Here is a 24,384-nt window from a genome sequence, read left to right as displayed (position 1 = left end):
CGACCAATCTGGCTGGCCACTAGATTGATCCAGACTGGTAACTATAAAAACCATCAACTGAGGGGGGGGGGGGGACACTGTCTGAAAAGCATATGCTAACTGTTGTATTTTCAATAAATATGGCATATTTGCCTTCTCCCTTATAAAAGATCCCGTGTGCTTTGTATAGCATAACACACAGTCTATGGGTTGTCTTTACTTGAGGAACTAGTTGATAGCTGCTGGCTATTCATTTTACACATAATGGGCCAGAACTTTCAATCCAGGAAAAACTCTTCTCCATGCAACGCTGTAATAGGTGAGGCAAAGGTAGTTTTAAGACACCTTTATACTCTTCCAATCCTCGGGCTGGCCTGAGTCTGAGCTGGCCCTTCATGAAAATTAGGACAGCTATTGCAATGCAGTAACTTATGCCTAGTTAGTCAAAATGCTGTTCTGGCAGTTGGAGATCACTGAAATAGAGGGATGCCCTGTGCATCTCCAGAGGTGGCATAGAACCAGCACACCTTTCATGGTGTATTTGATCATTATTTCTTATTTTTCTGTTCTGGATATGTTGGTGCCTATTTGTACAACCGTTAAAAGTCAGACAGGATTATGGAGTTTTACAGCTAGTTAAAACTTATGGTATTTTAGTTTCTGTAAAAAGTGGAACAGGATCTATTGTTAATCAGGTCTTAAAAATACAAATTAAATCAGAAGGACTCAGTGAAAAAGTTTAGTCAAGCAAGTCCATTTATTGAGCCTCTAATAGGTGTGTTTAATTGCAACAAAAGTCACTTATCAACATACAAAATACAGGACAATCAGGCTCCTTTCCATATGGATAATCTTTGGAGCATGGGTTAGAAAGACTAAAACCCTGTCTAGTAGACAGAATGCATGCCTAAAGTCTGATTCTTATTAAAGGTAACTAGGACCAGTCAAGCTACCCAAAAGGTTCCCTTAAAAGAAACATCTGAAGTACAACACTACATTTAGAAACTGAATTACGTACTGGAGGAAGAAAGGCAGGCAGGCAGGGTTTGTATTTACATAAAGAGCATGCAATACAAATCATCAAATGGACATTCACTTTACATTTAGAGTTTATACCATTAGCATGGGCGAGAAACTAAACTAGACAGTTCTCAATTTTAAAAAAGGTTCTATAGTGCCTAACATATCTGGATCTTATAGCTGCAAACATCTGAATGCTAAGGGCAACAACAAGGTATGGGAACTGTCCCAAAGTATGTTTGACAGAGATCATTTTAATATTGCACATTTCCATTCACTGAAGACAAGAGTTTAACGGAACGGAGACAGTTTGGCTTTTAGCCTCTCCATTCTTGTTGGAAGCAGACCAACCATTTCTTTACTGAGTTCTAGTTCAGTTTCTATGGCCTGGACAGCTTCTGGATGCTTCTCACAATAGTCTACCAGAAATGTGTAATATTCCAATGAGGTCTGCATATTCTCCAGTTGTTTCTTGCCATCAGAAGTAATAAGCTTGCCATATAATCGTGCAATGTGAAATTTGGCCACCATTGCAGGGCGAAGAACATCATCCTCGAGTTTTTCAGGAAATATCTTATCTGGGTTCCTCAGAGAATCTAAGAAGAGTTCATAGTACTTGACTGCTAACTGAGCCAGAGAATTAATTTTTTTTATAGTATGAGAGTCGAGTTCCTCTAGCCTGTTACCAATAGCTACTTTTAAATCCATCATCTCATAGTAGGTGTCTGCTAATTCAAACTGAAGCTGCCTACTGATCAACAGGTAATACTGTGGATTCAAATCCACGTACATGGGCTCCAGCATATCTATTCTACGCTTGTGCATCTTGCAGCGTCTCTCATAGTCTTCTTCAAAGAAAGCAAGCACCTTAAACAAGGCACTGTGGTCCTGAACAATTTCAATATGGTCAGTAACATAGCCATCAAACTGAAAGAACTCTTTTGCTTCATGAACGTAATTCTGACCCACTAGGAAGACTTCTCTGGCTTCTTGAAAATCTAAAGGACATATACAGCTCACTTTCTCTTCTGTGGCTAATATAGAGTCACATAGATCACTGGTTCCAAAGAGAACAGCTTTCTTCCTGCCCTTCTCTTTTTCATCTTCCTCTTTTTTCCTTTGAGCTTTAAGTTCTGATTGCCTGTCTGGATCCAACTCTCCGATGTTATCCTAAAATGACAGAGCATGTTAGTTTAAAATACATGTGGCTACGGAGAACAACATGTATTGAAGCTGCTTTTAACTACAGTCCTTAATGCAAACAAACAGCAAGACAAGAGAGTGGGCATGCTAGCATATTAAAATTTATGCTCACTAAATTACACAAATTATGATCTTACCTCTGCAGTGCATGAGATTTATTTAACATGGATATTTTAGATGTATGTCTCCACCCCAGGAGGTTTTTGTATCCAGACAGACAATGGAGCTGGAGCCCTTTAAGACCTCAATTCAACAAAGTACTTTCAGCAGCTTCTTAATGGGCACTGTATAGTCCCATTGGAAGTCAATGGAACTATTTGAACGCTTAAGTGCTGAATAAGGATCACATTACCCACATGCTTACATTTAGTCTTTGTCTACACTACAAAGTTTTGTTGGCAAAAGTTATACCGCTTTAATTAAAGCGCTTTAAATAAAACCACTGTTGCATGTCCACACTAGCTCCTTTTGTCGGCAGAGTGCATCCACACTAACAGCTCTTACATCGACAGAGAGCAGTGCACTGTGGTAGCTACCCCACAGTGCAATTGGCTGCAGGGTGCTTTGGGAAGGGTTTGCAATGCCTCATGGGGCAGGTACAGTGTCACACGATGCAGGTTTCTCAATCCCATCGTTCCAGGGGCATCCTAGTAGATTGTCAGCCACTTTTTCAACTGAAGCGTGGGAGGGAGGGAGAGGAGGGTGGTGCGTCTGGGGCGGGGGAGATAGCAGGCCGACTGACCTATCCTGAGGTGGAGGGGGAAGAAAGAAACACATGTCAGCCCCCAGCTTGGCACAGCAGTCCCTCCCAAAGCAGGCCACTCTGCCTGCCTGCGGTTCTGTGATGCCCTCGGAGTTCTACCACAACCTCCTCAGCTGCTCGAAGCTGCATCCTGAACAGCTCTGTGACTCTACATGCTGAGGAATGTCAAAGCAGCACGGCAGTCTCCCCCCCTCTCCCTCCCCCGCCCCACTGTGTTCCTAGTGCAGGGCAGAACAGGAACATTCCACATTAATGATTTGCTCTTTGTTCCCCAAAGGGAGCAGCCCGCTCAGCTGTCAGATACTTCCCCAGACTTTTGAAAGGGGAGGGGCACATGCCTGCAGGGCAGCAGAGATCAGAACAGTGAGCAGAGTGATCACAGCAGGCATTGTGGGACACTGGTGGAAGCCAGTTATGTGGACAAAACAAACAGCAGTGTCTACACTGATGCTTTATTGCTTTAATTCTGCTGCCAAAGGTTTATTCCTCTCGTTGAGGTAGTTTTGTTTTGCCACCAAAGGTAGCTTTTTAGTGCATACGTCCTCCTGTTTTGTTGGCAAAAGCCAGCTTTTGCCGAAAAATTTTTGTAGCGTAGACAAGGCCTCAAACAAATACTTGAGTGCTCTGCTGAATTAAAGCCTAAGAAGGGGACTTTGTGGGCAAAGATCGGGGAGGCTTGTAAAGTTGCTATGTTCCATTAATCAACCAGCAGGGCTGAGCAAACAGCTTGTTTTTTATCCGGTCTCCATGTTGGATCATATTAAAGAAGTTCTGTATTAAAAATCACAAATGAGTTTGATTCCCCAGAGTTTAAATTCCAGGGTATTACTAATTAAGAGGTCTCTTGGGTTTTGGTACTGTTTCTCTCCCTCTGTGTGTGAAACTTGCAAGCTGCTAATTGTGTTAGTACATTCTAAGACAGAGTCTGTTCTCAAAGCAGTTCACAAAGAGAGAGACTCAAAACAATACTCTAACAACAGAAACAGCACCCAGAGACTCCCCGCCCTTTTGTTGTATTAACAATTGTGATTAAAATAGAGATAGAGGATGTATGTGGATGGATGCTTGGTGTGGATAATAACTGAATGATCAGGGAGGGGCCAGCCTAAGAATCCAGTGTCCATCGGCTGAAGAAGGCGTCAAGTGGAAATAACCAGAGGACCCCCCGCCCCCCGGAGGGCAGACTGGAATCCACCCAACAGCCTCAAGGATGGGAGAACCAAAGAACAAGATAACATCTTGGAGCCGTCAGGAATGTGCTATCTGCTGATTGATTCAGCAACAGCATGATGAAGCAATTCCCATAGACTGGCATAGGAAGAAATTCCTATAAAAATAGACTCTAAAAAGTGAGAACTTTGGGGTCTGATTCTGAAAACCAACTTCCAGGAGCATCAGATGAGCATCTGACAAGGCCCTGCTCCCTCCTCATGTCCAGGCCACCTGGCCAGTGGCTTGGCATGAGCAACTCTAAGGCTGGTAACTATGATAACAACCTTGCAGAACGTGTGTGTGTGTGTGTGTGTGTGTGTGTGTGTAAATTTGAGATTGAATGGAATGTTATAACTATAACTAACTGCTTACTATGATTCTTTCTGTATTCACAGTAAATGTGGTATTTTGCCTTTTTCCCTTTAATAAGATCCTGCTGGTTTTTATTTTATTGGTACAACATTTATACTTATTTGTAATATAACAGCTTTATTCAAGGGTTAACTGTTTTTAGAACATGTACAGCCTAGAGTTCAAATATTTGTCTCCTGATTACTGGTTGTGCAACTATGTATCCTTAATGTTTGGTTGTGAAGTTATTCCTGTTATTTATAAATGAAGTTTTTGTTGATACTTTTAAACAATTGTGAACAGAAATCTTTGATTACCTCAAGTGATTTCCGAGCACTCTGCAAAAGAGTCAAGCAGTACTTAATCCAACATCTTGCAATTTCAGCTTTTCTCTGTCGAAGATCCTGTTGGTCTTGTTCTGTTTCATCTGATAAATACACATATCACATAAAAAACTGGGGAGAAGTGAAGTATTCCAGCTCAAATGTTACATTAAAAAGGAAGAACAATCATTTACATTGATCAGGATATTTTTCGGTCTTTCCTTTAAAGTTTTAAGAGTGCAAAGGTTGTAATCCCTAACTAACAGACTCAGAAGATGGATTACTGTGGATTTATCAAGTACTGCCTTTAAAAACAGTTTAGATATGTAACAGGAAGACCACCTGGTTTGGAGTTTTTCCAGAGTATAATAAAACAGATTTGTTTTCTGTTCTAAAGTGAGAGCCCATCTGCCCTTCAAAAACAACTAACAGAAAAGCTGCTCTCTAGCATGACTAAGACACTGTTTGCTCTTGCAACAGCCCTAAGAATTATAGTGAAATAGAGACTGTCAAATTGAGGAAGCAAAGTCTGTGGCCAATCCAAAGTACAGGAAGACTTGCTAGCCCACAAACTCTTACACTCTCCTTCCCTCCCCAAGTTCCCCACCACAATCACAGTTTGCAACTGTGTTGACATCTCAACACAGACACCAAAGATTGAACGGACGTTAAAACTTAACTATCCCATCACCTCTAATGGAAGTGGAGACAAATTAGTGGGACAATGTGGTGAAGCCTGCACTGCTGATGCCGCCATTCTTGTCCTCTGGATACAAAGGATGCTTCAGTCTCCAGTGCTGTTAAGTTGGTACCTTTCACAGGCACTACATTCTATTTTTTGGGGGGGGGGGGGGGTGCAGAAAGAGGTAGAGGAGGAGAGTTCTCAATAGCCTCAAAGTGACCTCCATTTGTTCATTAGTTTAAGAATCCCTGCACTGTACACAGCGGATGGTTTTGTTTTTGTTTTACTAACAGAATTTAGATGTTCCGTTCACATGCTTGCAGGTGTCTATTCTTTAAGCAAGTACTCAGGTGAAGTAACTCTAGACCAGTGGTTCTCAAACTCGGGGTCAGGACTCCTCACAGGGGTTGCAAGGTTATTACATGGGGGGTCGTAAGCTGTCAGCCTCCACCTCAACCCGGTTTTGCCTCCAGTATTTATAATGGTGATAAATGTATTTAAAAGTGTTTTTAATATATTAGGGGGGATTGCACTCAGAGGCTTGCTATGTGAAAGGGGTCACCAGTACAAAAGTTTGAGAACCACTGCTCTAGACCAGGGGTCGGCAACCTTTGAGAAGTGGTGTGCCAAGTCTTCATTCATTTATGGTTTGGCGTGCCAATAATGCATTTTACATTTATGGGGCTGGCGGCTGGAACCCCAGACTGGCAGTGGGCTGAGCAGGGCCGGCAGCTGGGACCCCGGCTGACAGCAGAGTGCTGCCAAAACTCAACTCACGTGCCACCTTTGGTACACATGCCGCAGGTTGCCGACCCCTGCTCTAGACCTTTACTGATCAATCCAGCCTTTTCTCCTTTAAAAGAGATTTGATGAATTGCAACCATTTCATATGCAGAAGTGTGACATATCACTGACTGAAAGCTCCTAGCTTGAAAATCTGAAGGCTTGTCTACACTGGCAAGTTTTGTTGTCAAAAACTGCCTTTTGGCAACAAAACAGCAAGAGCTTACACACTACAATGGGACTTTCATCGCAAAAAACACCCAGTTTTGGGCAACAAAAAACTTCCACCCCTACAAGAGACTTTTGTCTTTTCCCCTCCCTTTATTGTCGACAAAGAACCAGTGTAGACACTGCAGATTGTTTTGTCCACAGAACTGGCTTCCACCAGTATCCCACAATGCCTGCCCTGATTGTTCTGCTCAGTGTTTTGATCTCTGCTGCCCTGCAGGCATGCGCCCTTCCCCTTTCATAGCTGTGTGTTGCTCCTTTTGGGGAAACAAAGAGCAAATAATCGGAATGGTCCTGTTCTGCCCTGCACTAGGAACACAGCAGCAGGCAGACTGCTGTGATGCTTTGCCATTCCTCAACATGGAGAGCTCACAGAGCTACTCACGATGCTGCTCTAGGCAGCTGAGGGGGCTGTGGGAGAACTCAAAGAGAATCCCAAGATACACAGCGATCAGCTCCTCCTCCCCACAACACTGCACTGTGGGATACATACCCACAGTGCATTGCTCACCCGGTCGACGATGGCGTCCCCAGTGTGGACATGATCTGTCAACAGAGGGAGCAAGCGTGAACACCCTTTGGCGATTTTTGTTTTGTTGAGTTTGGGGGGGGGGGGGGTTTGTTGTCGACATAAGTTTTGGCAACAAAACTTGGTAGCGTAGACAAGCCCTGAGTGAGTGGAACTTATTCCCATGTTTTAGATCCCAGAACTTTCCATATGATGATTTTCATAGTACAGTGGCTCAGGATATAAAACTTAAGAGGAAGGGAGAAGAAAAAAAAAACAAAACCAAAAACCAAAACAGGAGGAATTCCCAGCATGCTGTAATAAATATCACTTTGCACTTATAGAGCATCTTCCATCCAATGATCTCAAGTCATTAGCTTCCTCATCTATACAAGAGAAGTATCATTATTCCTATTTAACAGATGAGAAACTGAGGCACAGAGAGGTTAAGCAATTTGCCCAAAGTCACAGAGGAAGATTTTGGCAGAGTTGGAAAGAGGACCCTTGTCTCTCAACTCTCAATTATGTGCTGGAAGTAGACCATCACTGTCCATATACTTTACTGTAATAAACATGATTACGTAATAACAGAGGTGACTAAGGGACAGCCAAGAAAAGGGCCCCACCACTGTGTTCGGTACTGTACAAACACAGAGTGGACAATGGCCCCTGCCCTGAAGAGCATACAATCTAAATAGACAAGACAGACATAGGGTGGAGGAAAGGGTCTGACACACAAGCAGATTGAACAGCATGATGGCAGCAATCATCATGTTAGTTCCACTATTTTTGGGGGGGGGAGGGAGAGGGGAGAGCCGGGAGAAGAGAAGGTGGTTTAGTTTGGAGGATATCAGCAAGAAGGGAAGGGGGAAAAGAAAGTAAGACATCAAGTGTGGATTGAAGCTCAGGTGAAGAGATGAGGGTGTGAGTGATAGTCACTCAGCACAGAGCAGAGGAAGTCCAGTCACAACCGTAGAGTTCTCAATGTCCAAAGATCCCTACTTTGGTTCCTACCAGGAGTCGTCTCCTCTCTGCAACCCAAAGGACAGTAGGAGAGATGCAAGCCCCAGAGCATGAGCGTGTGGCCTCCCCTGCACAGTTCTGGGTACTGCAAGGTTCTGGGAGGGAAAGGTGGCTCTGGCTGGGCCCCATTTTACCCCTCCCTGCCACAGTGCAGCAGTTCCATCTTTGGCTGCTTCTACTCCTACTGGCTGGAGTCTCTGGGTGGTTTCCTTGGTGAAAGCATACCACATTTCTGACCCCAATGTCACCCTAGTGATCCAGACAGTAACACAGTCAAGTGACCATGGCAATCTAGATGTGTGAATTCACAGCTGTCAATTACTTCATATTTATTCTAAGATGTCTTGACAGACCTCTATGATTAGTACAACCCAGTATTTCGATGCTGTCGTCATCATGAATAGGTCGGAATACGAACAAGAGGCTGCTTGGCAACTCTCCAACACCACTTTCTACAAGCCATTACACTCTGATCCCACTGAGGGTTACCAAAAGAAACTACACCATTTGCTCAAGAAACTCCCTGAAAAAGCACAAGAACAAATCCGCACAGACACACCCCTGAACCCCCAACCTGGGGTATTCTATCTGCTACCCAAGATCCATAAACCTGGAAATCCTGGACGCCCCATCATGTCAGGCATTGGAACCCTGACAGCAGGATTGTCTGGCCATGTAGACTCCCTCCTCAGGCCCTACACTACCAGCACTACCAGCTATTTTCAAGACACCACTAACTTCCTGAGGAAACTACAATCCATCGGTGATCTTCCTGAAAACACCATCCTGGCCACTATGGATGTAGAAGCCCTCTACACCAACATTCCACACAAAGATGGACTACAAGCCGTCAGGAACAGTATCCCCGATCATGTCACGGCAAACCTGGTGGCTGAACTTTGTGACTTTGTCCTCACCCATAACTATTTCACATTTGGGGACAACGTATACCTTCAAATCAGCGGTACTGCTATGGGTACCCACATGGCCCCACAGTATGCCAACATTTTTATGGCTGACTTAGAACAACACTTCCTCAGCTCTCGTCCCCTAATGCCCCACTCTACTTGCGCTACACTGATGACATATTCATCATCTCGACCCATGGAAAAGAAGCCCTGAGGAATTCCATCATGATTTCAACAATTTCCATCCCAACATCAACCTCAGCCTGGACCAGTCCACACAAGAGATCCACTTCCTGGACACTACGGTGATAATAAGCGACGGTCACATAAACACCACTCTATACCAGAAATCTACTGACTGCTATTCCTACCTACATGCCTCCAGCTTTCACCCAGACCACACCACACGATCCATCGTCTACAGCCAAGCTCTAGGATACAACCACATTTGCTCCAACCCCTCAGACAGAGACAAACACCTACAAGATCTCTATCAAGCATTCTTACAACTGCAATACCCATCTGCTGAAGTGAAGAAACAAATTGACAGAGCCAGAAGAGTTCCCAGAAGTCACCTACTACAGGATAGGCCCAACAAAGAAAAATAACAGAACCCCACTAGCCATCACCTTCAGCCCCCAACTAAAACCTCTCCAAAGAATCATTAAGGATCTACAACCTATCCTGAAGGACGACCCATCACTCTCACAGATCTTGGGAGACAGGCCAGTCCTTGCTTACAGACAGCACCCCCAACCTGAAGCAAATACTCACCAGCAACCACATACCACACAACAGAACCATTAACTCAGGAACCTATCCTTGCAACAAAGCCCGTTGCCAACTGTGTCCACATATCTATTCAGGGGACACCATCATAGGGCCTAATCACATCAGCCACACTATCAGAGGCTCGTTCACCTGCACATCCACCAATGTGATATATGTCATAATGTGCCAGCAATGCTCCTCTGCCATGTACATTGGTCAAACTGGACAGTCTCTATGGAAAAGAAGCAATGGACACAAATCAGACGTCAAGAATTATAACATTCAAAAATCAGTTGGAGAACACTTCAATCTCTCTGGTCACGCGATTACAGACCTAAAAGTTGCAATTCAACAAAAAAACCTCAAAAAACAGACTCCAATGAGAGACTGCTGAAATGGAATTAATTTGCAAACTGGATACAATTAACTTAGGCTTGAATAAAGACTGGGAGTGGATGGGTCATTACACAAAGTAAAACTATTTCCCCATGTTTATTCCCGCCCTGTTCCTCAGATATTCTTGTCAACTGCTGGAAATGGCCCACCTTGATTATCACTACAAAAGGTCCGTCGTCCCCACCCCTGCTGGTAATAGCTCATCTTAAGTGATCACTCTCCTTACAGTGTGTATGGTAACACCCATTGTTTCATGTTCTCTATGTATATAAGTCTCCCCACTGTATTTTCCACTGAATGCATCCGATGAAGTGAGCTGTAGCTCACAAAAGCTTATGCTCAAATAAATTTGTTAGTCTCTAAGGTGCCACAAGTACTCCTTTTCTTTTTGCGAATACAGACTAACATGGCTGCTACTCTGAAACCAGTATTACGTAAAGTCTTGGGCTCCTTATCTAAAATGGCTCTTGCATAGCCTGCCTCCTAAAAATGTAGCTAAATTGGCTAGATGAGATATAAAGGGTGATTCTATATAGGTTTTTGTCCTTTTCAAGTTTCCAAAAAATGTCGTAAGTGATGACATTTATACACTGTGCAACCCAGCTGACTGAACTCTGGTTAAAGGAAGCTTGGCTGTGTTCCCTTCAGCTGTATTTTGTCCCTGAATAACAATGCCAATTGGATCTAAGGGGACTACATTCCAATTAGCATGAACTCTTTAAAACTAGCTAACACTCACTGCAGCAACAGCAGGCTAGGAGAATCCAAAAATGCAGCCCCTTTGAATGCTAACACAATCTGCCATGAGTCTAAAGCCTCATTTATCTGAAGCTTTCAGTTGTCCAAGATTTGAAACGCCCAGGGCTGTGCTGTAGATATGCAAAACCAAAGCTTACCGTTTTACAGGAAGTAACGAAGTAGGATGTTTCAAGTAGCACAGCTACAGTCATATGACCATGCCCCCTCAGAAGCATGGCTGTCTTTTTAGGAAGGTACATTCTATTGCACTTGATTGTGTTGATTTACGAGTTGTTTATTTCATTACACCAATACAAAGTCAGTCAGGGATGATGACACAACTTCATAAGTACCATCTAATGAGATTGCACCATGTCGAGTGACAAATTGTAGGGTGTTTTACATGTATTTGCTTTTCTGCTGAAGTCTTCATTTTAAGCCTATTCTCAGCAAATGTCTTCTCACATCAGATTTGTTTAACAGTTTTCATTTAGGGATTGCTCTAAACAGATTATACACTGTACTGTAAATGTGAGAGCCAGGATTTTTTATTTATTTTCTTTTTTTCTTTTTTAAAGGGTGAGACATTTTCTCTCATACTCCTGAAAACACCTGGACGGAGATGTTCACATTTTAGAACTGCCCCAATGTTTTTTCCTCCATCCTCCTGGCAACTTCTAACATCGGTCAATTTTACCAAAAAAAACTCACTAAAGTATCACCTGACTCTGGTGAAATTCCTGAATCAGCAGCAATAAATATCTGAGCTTTTCTCAAGGTGTTTACATGTACCAAATCTTAAGAACTGTTGTGCATGCAACTTAAAAATCTTAGTTTAATAGTAGTACTGGTATAAGGGAAGATAATTAATTCTCCAAAAGGAACTGGAACTCCTATTAAGAGCTCCCAACTGATGAACACATGAGCATTTAACATCCATACTAACAATGCTTATTTCCAAGCTACTCGATTGAAGTTAACGACCAGTGAAATAAAAATACAAAAAAAACCATACAACTTACTGTCCTCTGAAGAAGGAACCTGTCCAGCTTGGCTAAAGATAACATTAGCAGCTGCTAAACAGTGTCGAGACTCCATAAAGCATTGCTGTGGGGGAGAGAAACAGCAGTGTTCAACCATAGGTACAAAACAGCCAATGAGCTGCTACTTTAGACTTAATTAAGTCCCTCAAGTTGTATAGTTAGGACATGTGAAGATGGGGAAATTGCAGAACTGAAAGGTTCAAGGACATTTTCCTTTGGTCATTAGAAAATATAGTACAATTTGAAAGGAAAGATGATTTTTTACATCTACTATGGAATATAGCACCTTCCCACCAACAACCCTCCACAGAGGTAGTCACTGCCTTTTATAGCAGGACTGAAGCACAAACATTATAAATTCTTTCCATGCTGCTCTGACCTATGCTACTGTCATTTCCTGGGTCTGTGGTAAACACTGTGTTGTGGGGCATAATACAGCCCTGAACTGAACATAAACTGAGCATACATTATGAGTCAGATTCGGATTCCCTTACTCTCGCATTGAGTAGTACTTTACTTGATGGTTAAATTCCTTCTTGATGGTTAATTCCTTCAGTTTATCTCCTCAAAAGGTACAGTAGTGATAGTTTACTGCTGAAACTCTATTCTTAACTGAGTGGTATTGCAGAAGTCTCCAAAGCACCAAATTGTTTTACAGAACACATTAGAATTTGAGTTGTCTTCCGTAGGAAAGGCCTCATATAAAAACAGAAGGACTTCACAAAGCAGTGAGTTGTTTAGTGACAGTACAGAGACTCTGGAGGCAAACAGAGCATCCATTATATGATTGGCTCACACAACCTTCCACAAATTTTGTGCACATGCTAAAATATTCAAGAACAATTACTTAAAGGGTGCATTGTAAGACTCAAGCCTGAATGTATTTGTTTTGGCTAGATAAGAACTAAGTATTAGCAGGTAGTTTAAAAATATTTTCCTTTTTGTTTCACCTTTAAAAAAAAAAATCTCATAAGCACCACATCACACACCACCATTATTATTAATTATTTGTACTACTGTGCCCACTTGTGCTTTAATTCTTAAATTTACCCCTCTGCTTACTTTCAGCAACATGCTACCACGGGAAGTGCAACCACTGCACTCCCTTAAGACAGATGTTTGACATTTGAGGTCTATTTGTGTGTTTAAAGGAGGACATTTTAAAATCCAGTAGGCACCATGCCTCAATGAGCTACTGGAACGGCAACTCTGACTTTGTAGTTACCTTTTATGATTGCAGGTTAATAAGTCATAACCATAGCAGAGAACATTTAAATGGTTACCTTAGTGAGATAATATTGTGACAAGGTAGCAGCATTCAGAGCCCATTCTACTGGATAGTAGCCGCTGTACTCAAGCTGTCGTTTAAGGGTGGTATGGCAATACTGGGCAGCCTTCTCAATCATTTCCAGGTGTTGGTAGACTTGGGCCAGATAATATAACGTATGGGTATAGGCTTTTTCAAATCTGGGAAGACAATTTGGGTCTTACTTTAGATTTATTTATTTTTAAAAAACAAACAGCCATCACATACTCATTTCAAATGTATACTCTAGTCAGCACCCACCTTTTTGATCTCTCTTGATCTGTAAGTTTTTCTTCTTCAGCCATGAAGTGTTCGCTGGGATCAAGGGGAGGGTTCCCATTCTGAAAAATAAGCAGTATATCCAGTACACAACCTGTAACTTAGTGATATTGTGCTCCCTCTGCTGGCTGCAGTGTGAAACACAGTGCAAGACCAGAAAGACCTGTGAGCATTTTGCAGTTTTTCAACCCCAAATTTAACACTAGACTGTTGATTTTCCACAGAACTTCTGAATGTTACATTTAATGTGATTTCCTGAAGTCCATGAGATGTTTTTAGAAAAAAAGCAAACAGTATGCCTCACTTTTTCTATTGTGTTATAAAACTGCTTCTCATATATAACTGTGTATATTTTTTTAAATATTACATTGTGACAAACTAATTTACTCTGGATTCATACTGATCTCATGAGAATTTATTAAACAGGTCTACAAATATCAAATAAAGAATTCATTTACCAAGATACACTACCAGCACACACACACACACACAGTATCCTTCACAATATTTCCTGCAGGATAAGCATAGAGAATGCCTAGCAGACCCTACCATGAGGTCTGATCCCACTAGCATTTACGCATGTGAGTAGCTTTATTAGGAGCAGTCCCACAGAAGTCAAAGAACTACTTTGTGAGAGTAATGTCACTCAGTAATTTCACTCATGTGTGAAAGCATAACAATGTCCCTGGAGAGATTACAGGTTCACTCCCCATGAACAATCTCTTGATCTAAGGCCAGTCCACACACTATTTTTGAAACGGTGAAACTATTTTGGCTAGGAATGGATTTTTTAAAAATAAAAATAGTTATACTGGTACAAGTCATGGTGTGGAGGCACTTATATTGGTATAAGAGAGCCTTATTCCAGTATAGCTTGTTCCCCTTCCCATATGGGAAAAGCTATACTGGTCTAAAGCACCTTTATGCTGATATTGTGTCCATACTAGAGGAGGATGTATCACTTTATACCAGTATACTGAAACCAGTACAGCATTTGTGTTTAGACAAGCTTTAGAAGCATGAGTCTCTACTGCTTAAGCTATAGCACGTCATCAGCCATTAACATGGAGGAAATAGACCCAAAATCTCTCTCTGTGGTCTAGCCACAAGAAGGGAACAAAGAACACACTGAGTTAGTTGGGTTACACACTCCCCTGGGGCCAGGAAAGCTTGAGTTCCCAGCATATCAAATCCCCATATGGCACGCCATTTCTAACAAAGTGCAGATCACAGCATTTGCTAGTTCAGGTCCCTACTGTCACCTATACAAGGACAAGAAAGAGGCAAAGAGTGAAAGGACACCACACAAATCTAGCTGCATGACCACAAGTGAAGTGCAATTCATTTTAAAGAAAAACTCCAGTGATGTATCAATTTCAATTTATTAGGTTCAATAGAGAACAACAAAACATTCATTCCAAAGAGACACCATGCTTCCTGAAGAGACTGAACCAAAGCGTAAAGCATCTCTCTTCCACCAGTTTTCAAAGGGGAAAGTCATAGCTTTGAGTACTGATTTAGATAGATTTAAACAAATATTTAAGATGTGTGTGAAGTAAATGTAGTTTTGTTCTATATTAATAGTTTTTGTTTGCTCTGTTTATGGAGATGATTTCTGGGGTTTATACAGAAGGGTCCTGTATACAGCATCTTGCCATTGTGTCTGTTCCTATAAGACAGCTGTCAGACAGTTATATCTAGTACAATTGGGCCATACCCATGCCAACACAATTTACAGCACAACTTTGTCTGTCTGCACCTAACTTGCTTCATAGATATGTATGTGCCTGCTTTTTATGAAAATTTGGTACACCTACCCAACAGTGCCTCAATTGCTGGTGGCACTGGCTGAGGACTGTGGATGTGCTTCCAAGATGGCTGCCTCATATCACTTACCATTCTGTAAGTTTTTAAGCATGCCAATATATTAGCCAGTCACGTTACTTGACATTATGAGCATCTTCATCACGGAGGTCAGTTTCGCAGTGCAACTTGCTGTACTAGCGTACTTAGTAGTTTACAAGCTTATTGCCTGATCACTTCAGAAATGAACAGCAGATAAATGTTCCTGCAATAACAGTACTTAGCTTGACATAGATTTTTCATCCATATATCTCAAGGGAGGATAAATATTACCACCCTCCTGTTACAGGTGCAGAGACAGACACAAAGAGGCAAAAGGACGAATCCAAGGTCTCCACAGCTCAGTGGAAGAGCTGGAACTAGAACCCAAATCTCCAGATGCAAAGCTCAGTGCCTTATTTGTTGGGCCACACGGTCTCTGCCAAGCTAAGAGAAGAATATCAAGAAGAATGGAACTTCTGTAACAGGCTTGGTTTGTCTACATTCTCAAGACGTACCATGAGACAGAGGGAATCTGGACCACGCTCATGAAATGAACGCAAAACAGGATTGACACATTAAAGTCATTCTGTTCTTTACACTTAGAATAGAACTGAAGACGTGGCCAGAATGGAACTCTCTCTGTGGCAATCCACCTCCCTCTGCCTCCTGTAGAGACTCTGCAGAGAAAGGAGGAGCAGCTCAGAGAAACACTCCTCATGAGAAGTGGGGCAGGGGCTGGGAGAGGGAGTAATATAGCTACCTTTTCCTCCCACAAATTGGGGGGGGGGCGCACCGTACAATAGGCTTGTGCCTTTACTTGCTTTTTCATTAAAAACAACCCTGAAAGTGGTTGTTGTTTTTTTTAAAAATACATATCTATTCTACTGGTCTTTAAGTCAGGTTTTGTCTAGCCTGGAAAAGGATGGTGATTGAAGAGCTAATGAAGTGATTACATCACAAGAGCGCAAAAGTTAAATAACCCAGGGATGAAAGAATTTTTAGAGTCAATTTGTTTAATGCTTTTTCTTTTGGTTACATCTGTTTAGAATAACTAATTAACTTTTTTTTTTTTAAATTAAAAAGTATTTATTAAAGTTTCCCACCAGTTCAGCTGAGGTGCAAGAGCTCATAACACATTCCTTCAGAGATTCCCAACAAATTCTTCAGTAAATTCCAGGAGATCAGAGATGACATTTCTAAAGTTTAAAAAGTTACAGGACTTCCTGCACCGGCTCTTTCCCCTTTCCAGTCCCAGTGTACCCTTCAGATCTCAGGCCTCATACCTTTACCTATGCTGGATGGAGTTCCATGATTCTCCCGCTCTTAGACCAGGCCCCGGGCTACAGTACCCTTTGAATCAACCATGATAAGCGAGCAGGTCCAACTGGTCTCAGCACCTGTGGTTCTTCTCTTTGGGAGTCTGATCAGTGATGTAAATAGCGACCAAAGCATTGTTTATTTTGCTGTAGGAACAAAGCGTTTTAAGAGATGTGTGTAGAGTGTTTGTTATCTTACTTAAAAAGCCTTAACATCCTGTGATAGTGACCTAGACAGGCCTAGCTTCTTCAGTCATCCCAGCAGGGTTCCCATGTCTCTGTCTCACTCCTCTGAATAACTACTTCTCCTTGTGAGAGAGGGATCCCTTTTAATCCTGCCAGGTCTCCTTTGTTCTTGTGAGTTTCTGGGCTTTTTGCCTTATTGGCCAAAACTAGTTAAGCTGTCTGGAGACAAGATATAGAATCTTAAAACTCCAATCCTGTCACAAGAAACTTGAAAGCTTTCAATCCCTTTTTACACCTCATAAAGCAGCAAAAAGTGAATAAACTTGATTTTAAAAGTTCTTTGTAGGTTATATTTAATATTCAAATCTCAGACCCTACCAATCAGGCAGTAAATACACAACTGCACAGACCATCTCAAATTTTAAATGTATGTTAAAACTAACCCCACAAAACAATCTTCCCAAACTGACTATTATTCCAGCTTTCCATCTCAATTCAGTCTTTTCAGAGAAACATTGGAAGAGCTCCATGGAGTTAATTAAAAAAAAAAAAAGAAAAGAAAAGAAAAGAAAAGAAAAGATAGCAATCCAGCTTCCAACATTGGAGAGAGAACCTACATATGCTTCAGGATCATGCTTATGGTCAAACCTTGAATTACTCCTGGGGGAATTCTGCACCACTGTGCATGTGCAGAATTAATGTCCCCCACAGATTTCTTTACTTCCCCGCAGAAAAATTAATTTCTGACAGGGAAGCAAAGGGAAGCTGCAAGAGCAGTCACACCCCACTCCCTAGCAGTGCAGGTACATCATTTCAGGCACCTGGAACAGCCAGCAGAGAGGTAAATTACCGCAGGGCTGGAGACACCCCAGCCCGTGGCTCCTACCCTGGGCCGGGATCAACTGCTAGTCCTGGCTGGGCTGGAGGCAGGAGAGGACGGGACTTCCTCTTCCCCTGCAAGAAGTGGCTGGGGCTGTGTCAAATCCACCCTCAGAAACCTCCCCCAGCTGCAGGAAGCGCAGCATCCTCCCCTGCTTCCTGCCCCGTAACTCCTCAGTTGTGGGAGGGAGGGGTCATTGCATGGGGAGCTGCTCCTCCATCCTCCCAACCCCTGTGCATCCAGACCTTCCACACCCAGATGCTCCTGCCAAGCCTCACCCTGTACACCCAGAACCACCCCCCAAGCACTCCATACCTGAACCCCACCCCACTGAACCTCAACCCCTTCATCTGGAGCCCCCCTGAACCCCAGACCCCCATCTCTGCACCCTAGACCACTCCCCACTGAGCTCCCTACATCCCTACACCTAGAACCCCACCCCCACGCCTGTGGATGCAGATCCCCCCACACCTAGACCCCGCACTGAGCTGCCTGCACCTAGATTGTCCCACACAGAACCCTCTCACCCCACCCTTTACACTTGAATCCTGCCTGGTTGAGCCTGTCTGCCCCACACCTGGTGTGCCTAGCACAGAGGGGCAGGGCCCCAGTGTGTTTCTGGGACAGGCCCAGGCCTTGTGTTGTGTCAGGGTCAGGTGCAGCCTCACCGCTGAGTCGGTGTCTTAGAAGTGGAGAGGCTGCAGAGTGATCTCCCACCTTTGTGCAGCCAATGGTCTGTGCTCCCCACTGCCCTGCTGGAGCCTCCACATTTATTTATTGACAAATAAAACTTGTAGAATTTTAAAATACCATGTGCAGAATTTTTAATATTTTGGTGCAGAATGCCCTCAGGAGTACTGAATACAGGTTGTCATGTACACAGCATCAATGCCAGAAATGAGTGTCAGGTGTTAACTAGGAGACATTTTTAAAAAGTTCAGTCCTCACAAAGACAGAGAGGCCAAAAATTTGTAAAGAGAGAGAGGCCAAACTGTAACTGGAGAGATTTCCCCGCCTCCCAGTGTGTTGAATTGCCGTGTACTACGGTTTTCTTCAGAGTCACAAAAGGTGAATTAATAATGCAGAAAGCTCTTTTTGCAGCACTATTGATACACTGTGATTGCCTCAAAGAGAAGAACAAAGGCCCTGTTGTGCCATTGCTATCACACAGCAGAGTCAACAACTCAGGCCTTGTCTACACTGCCACTTTACAGCACTGCAACGTTCTCATTCAGGGGTGTGAAAAAACACCCCCTGAGCACTGCAAGTTTCAGTGCTGTAACGTGGCAGTGTAGACAGTGCACCCAGCGCCGGTAGCTACTCCCCTCATGGAGGTGGGTTTTGTTTTGTTTTTTTTTAAAAATAGTACTGGGAGAGCTCTCCCCCAGTGCTGGTGCTGTGACTACACAGACACGTTAAAGTGCTGCTGTTTAATATGCATAAGGAGTTTGGTCATTAACAAGACTGCCTGAGACACACAAGAGCCTTTCTGAAAGAAAGCTAAGGGCATGGCTGCACCTGCAGATGTAGAGCGCTGGGAGTTAAACCAGCCTTTGGAGACCGCAGCAGGGAAAACGCTGCCGTGTGTTTACACTGTCAGATTCAAGCGCACTCAAGTGGCCACATTAGCAGCTCTTGTAAAGCAACAAAGAGCAGTGCACTGTGGTAGCTACCCCAGCACGCAAGCGGTTGCGACATGTTTCTCATATTTGAGTGTGTGTGTGTGTGTGTGTGTGTAGGGAGACACAGTGTGTTTTGGGGTGCTGAGAGTGTGTCAGCATGCTGTCTTGTAAGTTCAGACAGCAGCAGACCAAGCTCCCACCCCCGCCTGCCTCTCCCTCCTTCCCTACCTCCCCACACACCCCAACAGAATTCCACACTAATGGTTTGCTTTGTCCCAGAGCAGATAAGCATGCCATGCCGGCTGTCAGAAACAGAGCTTTGAAAAGGGATATCCTCATTCCTACAGCCAATTCCATAACGAGAAGAGTGGCCACTTGATTTCAGGGGATTATGGGACATTTCTAGAGGCCAATCACAGCACAGTAACGTAACACCTCGTTCATACTGATGTCCAGGCGTTTCAGCCCGGCCACAGCAAGTGTTATGCTTCTCCTGGAGGTGGATTACCAGGAGTGCTCCAGCTGCAGAGTCCAGGCGCTCCACGTGCCTTGCCAGCGTGGACACGTCGGGTGTTAGGGCACCTGGGATTGCTTTAATACGCTCTAACTTGCAAGTGTAGCCAAGCCCTTAATGCATGCAGCACTATAAACTGTTACAGCAAATCGATGCAGACAGTTCAGGAGTATTTAAGATTAATCTTTTTCTTTGTTAACTAAAAGGTATGGTTTGAAGTCTCTCACGGCTTTGCAGTACTATCAGTATGAAGTTAAGTAGAGATAGCGGAAGCTAGATTCCATCTAGTTTTAATTCTGGCTAAATAACTTCCAACATTGAATATTTTACTTATTTTAGTATTTAAGCCAAGTTCATTTGCTGATTAAACCAGAACTGAAGCTATGATGACTCACAGATCTCAATTCCTCGTAGTGCTAGCAAACACACGTCACTTTTCAGAAGCACAGTAGCTGCTAGTAGGAAGCTTCACCAAGATGTTTTTCAGAAAAAAATATTCACTATGTATACTTAACAAGAAATGCCTCTGTATGTGAAGGCTCAAAAATGATATTCTTCTGACAGATGCAGTTTTCAGAACAAGAACCATCTTTTACCATCTACAGCACTCTGCATAATCCCCAGTCCTGGCTGGCATCTCTAAGTGGTGCCATAACACAAATAAATAATAGTGCACTGCATGTGTAAAATAAGCTCTGTTAACAGTACCTCTTTCATGTACTGATTGTACAACGCCTCTGCAGATTCCAAGTAAGTCTGTGCTGTTTTAATTTCACCTCTTTCCGACCACAGGATACCCAAATTGTTCTATAAATGTAAAAGGGGGAGGGGAAGCGGTAGATGCGGTGGAAGAAGGAGGAAAAAAAAAAAAAAAAGTTATTTTCCAGTATTTCCCATTCCCAACAAAGTTCTCTAAACACAACTAAATTCCACCCCAACACACACAGCCTATTTGAGCCAATAAGAGTTGCTTTTAGAGAAAAAGGAGTGTAATACCTGGCTCATAGTTTATACCTTAAATTGTTTAAAGACACCTTATCACACTATAGCAAACATGAAAATAAAGACCCAAACATACATAAGCATATAATTTTCCTCTATTTCTTATTATTGCAGGTGTGTGTTTAAACAGATGCGCTCTCTCTCATACAGTTTTATTTCTGATTCACCCTGCAATTAAGTCATAGCATCAGTGTTGTCATAAAAATGACCAGGAAGTTAGAAATTCAATATTATGACTTCAAGGCTGGATAAAATAGGATGAGAAGTTGAGCTAGAAAAGAGCAGATGATGTTTAAATAAGTATCTTCATTGATAGGCAAAGATGGCAAGAAAAGTTAAGAAGTGGAAGTTAAGGGATGGGTATTTTAGATCTAAACCATGATAATTCCCATGGCAACATTTCTTACATTGCTTCTGGAGACTCTCCAATTTCAAAGAGCTTCTCCAAGTATATCATGAAGAATTTAGCATTCATAAACGTTCCAAGTTGGACACGTACTAAATTTTGTTTCTATATTTGCTCACTTGAAAAGGTAAGTCTTAATATACAACTAAAGAGACTCAGAGGGGTAAAAGTGGAATTCTATCAAGTTGCCTCTGCAGCTGGCCCACTCAAATTAGCCTTCTTTTAGGAGCATCAGACTGTGTGGTGCTCATAAAGGGAAACACTACGTCCATGGGACTGGATGTACAGTGTAACAGGCAAAAATCAGACATCAATTATCTCGTATAGCACTATGCAGAAGAGCACAAATCAGAGACAGGGCCACAGGAATTGACCTAATAAAAGAAACTCTGTACCAGTGCTTCCACAATAGAGGTCAGTACAAAGAAAGCACATAAAAGCACTTTAAAAAAAGAAAACCCTTCAGATGCAGATCTACAGAATTGGCTCTTTTATCTTTTAAACCAAGAAAGCTTATGCCCAAATAAATCCGTTAGTCTTTAAGGCGTTACCGACTCCTTGTTGTTTTAGCGGATACAGACTAACACAGCTATCCCCTAAATTCTGTAGATTATTGCTTGTACTGCAGTATTTATGTTGCTTTCCTTTAAATGTTCAAGGTTTGTTACAGCCTGTGAGATTGAAGTCTTGGTGCAAAAGCCCAGTTAGACACCATGATTTCTAGTTGTGTTATTTTGCATACATTGTCCAATGCTAGGAACAAGAGCATCATTTGGCAACAGAACTTCTAATAGCATTGGAAAGATCTCTGGATATAGCAAAAAGAAAGGGCAGGAACAGCAGGACAAAGACAGTGTATCCAGAAGATAGCACCTGTCTGTTATAAACGAGCACCATTTTAAAAAGCCAATTCAGAAGCAGAACTAGGAGGACTTGTGGCACCTTAGAGACTAACAAATTTATTTGAGCGTAAGCTTTCGTGAGCTACAGCTCACTTCATCGGATGCATTCAGTGGAAAATACAGTGGGGAGATTATGAAACAATGGATGTTATCATACATACTGTAACGAGAGTGATCAGGTAAGGTGAGCTATTACTACGGGGGGGGAAAGGGGGGACCTTTTGTAATGATTGTGCAGAACTGAATCCTTGGCCTAAGACAATAGAAATTAAAAAAAACAAAAACAAAAAAAACCTCTGGCATGATGTAAACTTGTATAGTTACGACCCTTTTAGTTACTGGTGGGACACTAACCCATTTTGAATGGTTTCTGAAATAAGCCTGTTACTTTTAAATGACAGGTTTATAGTGTTGACTATGAGCCCAACCCAAGCTGTCACACTGGAAGACAGTGACCACATGCAAATGCAACCTTGAAAATTTCAGGTAACCAACCCACTTTACATACCGGTTTGAAAAAATGACTTGTTGTAGTCAAGTCACTCCACTATCCCCTATTATAATAATTTTGCAAGGCTTCACAAGGAGATAGTTATTGTGAGGTTGCCTGTTATGGTTAGCTCAGCCAGCTGTCCGAAGGACATCTGAATAGTCCTTCTGTTTAAGACTTCTTATGTTACAGCTTCTTTTAGCACATGTAAAAATTGAGTAAAGACTGGAACATCTCTGAGAATGTATATGTATTTGGTAACTATTCTGAAGGGAATATATAGAGGAGAATGAAATTATTGTAAGGAAATTAATAGTATTTGCAAAACTCTACTCACTCAGATATGGTATTATATTACCATAACGTTAAAGAGCAGGCAAACAGATTAACTGCAACAATAAATTCTCATCACAATTTTGCAATGCAACTTTACATTTTCAAAGCACTGTTCGAATATTAACTAGCATAGCCCTAAGATTTCAGCATTTCAATAGCTCATACCGCCACTTACACTGTTCAGGTCATCCTAAGCATCACAAATAAAACGGGCCCAGATTGGGCAAGGTTTATGGTGCTACGCTGCCTAAGGTCAGCAACACCCTAACGCTGCAAATCTGCCCAAACCTACTTCACGTCCCAAATGGCACGATGCTCCAGATCGATTGGAGACTCCCACCACCCAGAGCCAGGAGCGAGTCAGCCCCCCGTTGCCCAGACGTGTCGGCCGCCGTCCACGGCGAGATAAGTCACCACAGCGGGACCCAGAGAGCAACTCAGTGAAACCCTCGCCCGCCAGGGGAGTCCAGCCAGGGCCCTGCCATTCGCCCACAGGGCGCCCACCCATTGAGCCGCGGCAGAAGCTCGTGGGCCCGGCACGTCCCGGGGCGCCCAGGGCGGCGGCCGCTCCCTACCTGGGCCTGAATGTAGAGGGAGACGCAGTCCCGGGAGAGGCGGTGGCGCTCCAGCAGCCGGGTGCACTTCAGCAGGTGCTCCTCGCCGGCAGAGAGCTCCTCGGTCTCGGTGTGGTTCACCCCGAGCTCATACTCCACCACGGCCAGCCGCACGGCCCGCAGCGCCGCCGCCTCCCCCGCAGGGGCGCCCTCGGCCTCGGCCGCCTCCTCCGAGCCCAGCAGCTGCCTGATCTCCTCCAGCAGCTCCCGGGCGCCGTACTTGGAGCGGTAGGGCTCGTTCTCCGGGTCCTTCTTGGACTCCACGTTGGAGAGACTCAGCGAGCTGCGGAACTTCTCACAGAGCGAGGCCCAACCGGCAGGGGCGGCCATCTTCCTCGCCGGGCCCAGCGCCACCCGCCACTGCGACCAACCGCCTGGGCGGCTCGGGGGTGTTAGAGCGGACACGTGACGCTCAGCGAGCGATCAGGACGCTAGGGGTGTCTGCCCTCTACTGTCATGGCGCCCGACCCCAACGTGAGGCTCGTGCCACGCCCCACCCTCCGCAGGGTCGGCCCGTTTCAGCCGAGCTCCCTCGCCTCGTTCTCGGAGCCGCAGGGCGCCCAGTGCCCGACCTTTGCCCGCCTCAGGGGCAGCCTCGAAAAGTGCCAGGGACGGGTGAATAAACAGATGCCAAATGCGGGTGGATCGTCCCACTCCCACAACCCCAGCTCTGCGCAGGACGCGCCCATGAAGTGCTCTCGGGCACTGGTTCTTCGCCTTTCCTGTCCTCTCTGTGCCTCTTCGGAGTCTGAGTC

The 24,384-nt window shown here is 43.6% G+C and overlaps 1 protein-coding gene across 1 annotated transcript; it reads right to left on the bottom strand.

Moving 5' to 3' along the window:
• Positions 1 to 717: 717 nt before the first annotated feature.
• On the bottom strand, positions 718 to 24,384 carry KIFBP (kinesin family binding protein). The gene is made up of 7 exons (XM_084633426.1): positions 23,591 to 24,384; positions 20,588 to 20,686; positions 13,499 to 13,578; positions 13,215 to 13,398; positions 11,911 to 11,995; positions 4,846 to 4,955; positions 718 to 2,169 (listed from the first exon to the last, which is right to left on the bottom strand). The coding sequence occupies exons 1-7, from the start codon at positions 23,957 to 23,959 to the stop codon at positions 1,291 to 1,293; spliced, it is 1,806 nt and encodes a 601-aa protein (XP_084489552.1). The 5' UTR covers positions 23,960 to 24,384; the 3' UTR covers positions 718 to 1,290.

Source organism: Lepidochelys olivacea (genome assembly GCF_965140295.1).
Source record: "Lepidochelys olivacea isolate rLepOli2 genome assembly, chromosome: 7".
In the NCBI taxonomy this organism is placed as follows: domain Eukaryota; kingdom Metazoa; phylum Chordata; order Testudines; family Cheloniidae; genus Lepidochelys; species Lepidochelys olivacea.
The sequence above is the reverse complement of the archived record's forward strand: the minus strand, read 5'-3'. Positions and strand labels throughout refer to the sequence as shown.

What these genes read in the sequence shown, in the direction of transcription:
- KIFBP (XM_084633426.1), bottom strand. Translation starts at nt 23,959, where the DNA reads ATGGCCGCCCCTGCCGGTTGGGCCTCGCTCTGTGAGAAGTTCCGCAGC. An exon ending in ACAATCAGTACATGAAAGAG is followed by an intron (nt 13,579 to 20,587) that starts GTACTGTTAACA and finishes CTTATTTTTCAG; the next exon opens with AATGGGAACCCTCCCCTTGA. An exon ending in CACAATATTATCTCACTAAG is followed by an intron (nt 11,996 to 13,214) that starts GTAACCATTTAA and finishes TCTCCCCCACAG; the next exon opens with CAATGCTTTATGGAGTCTCG.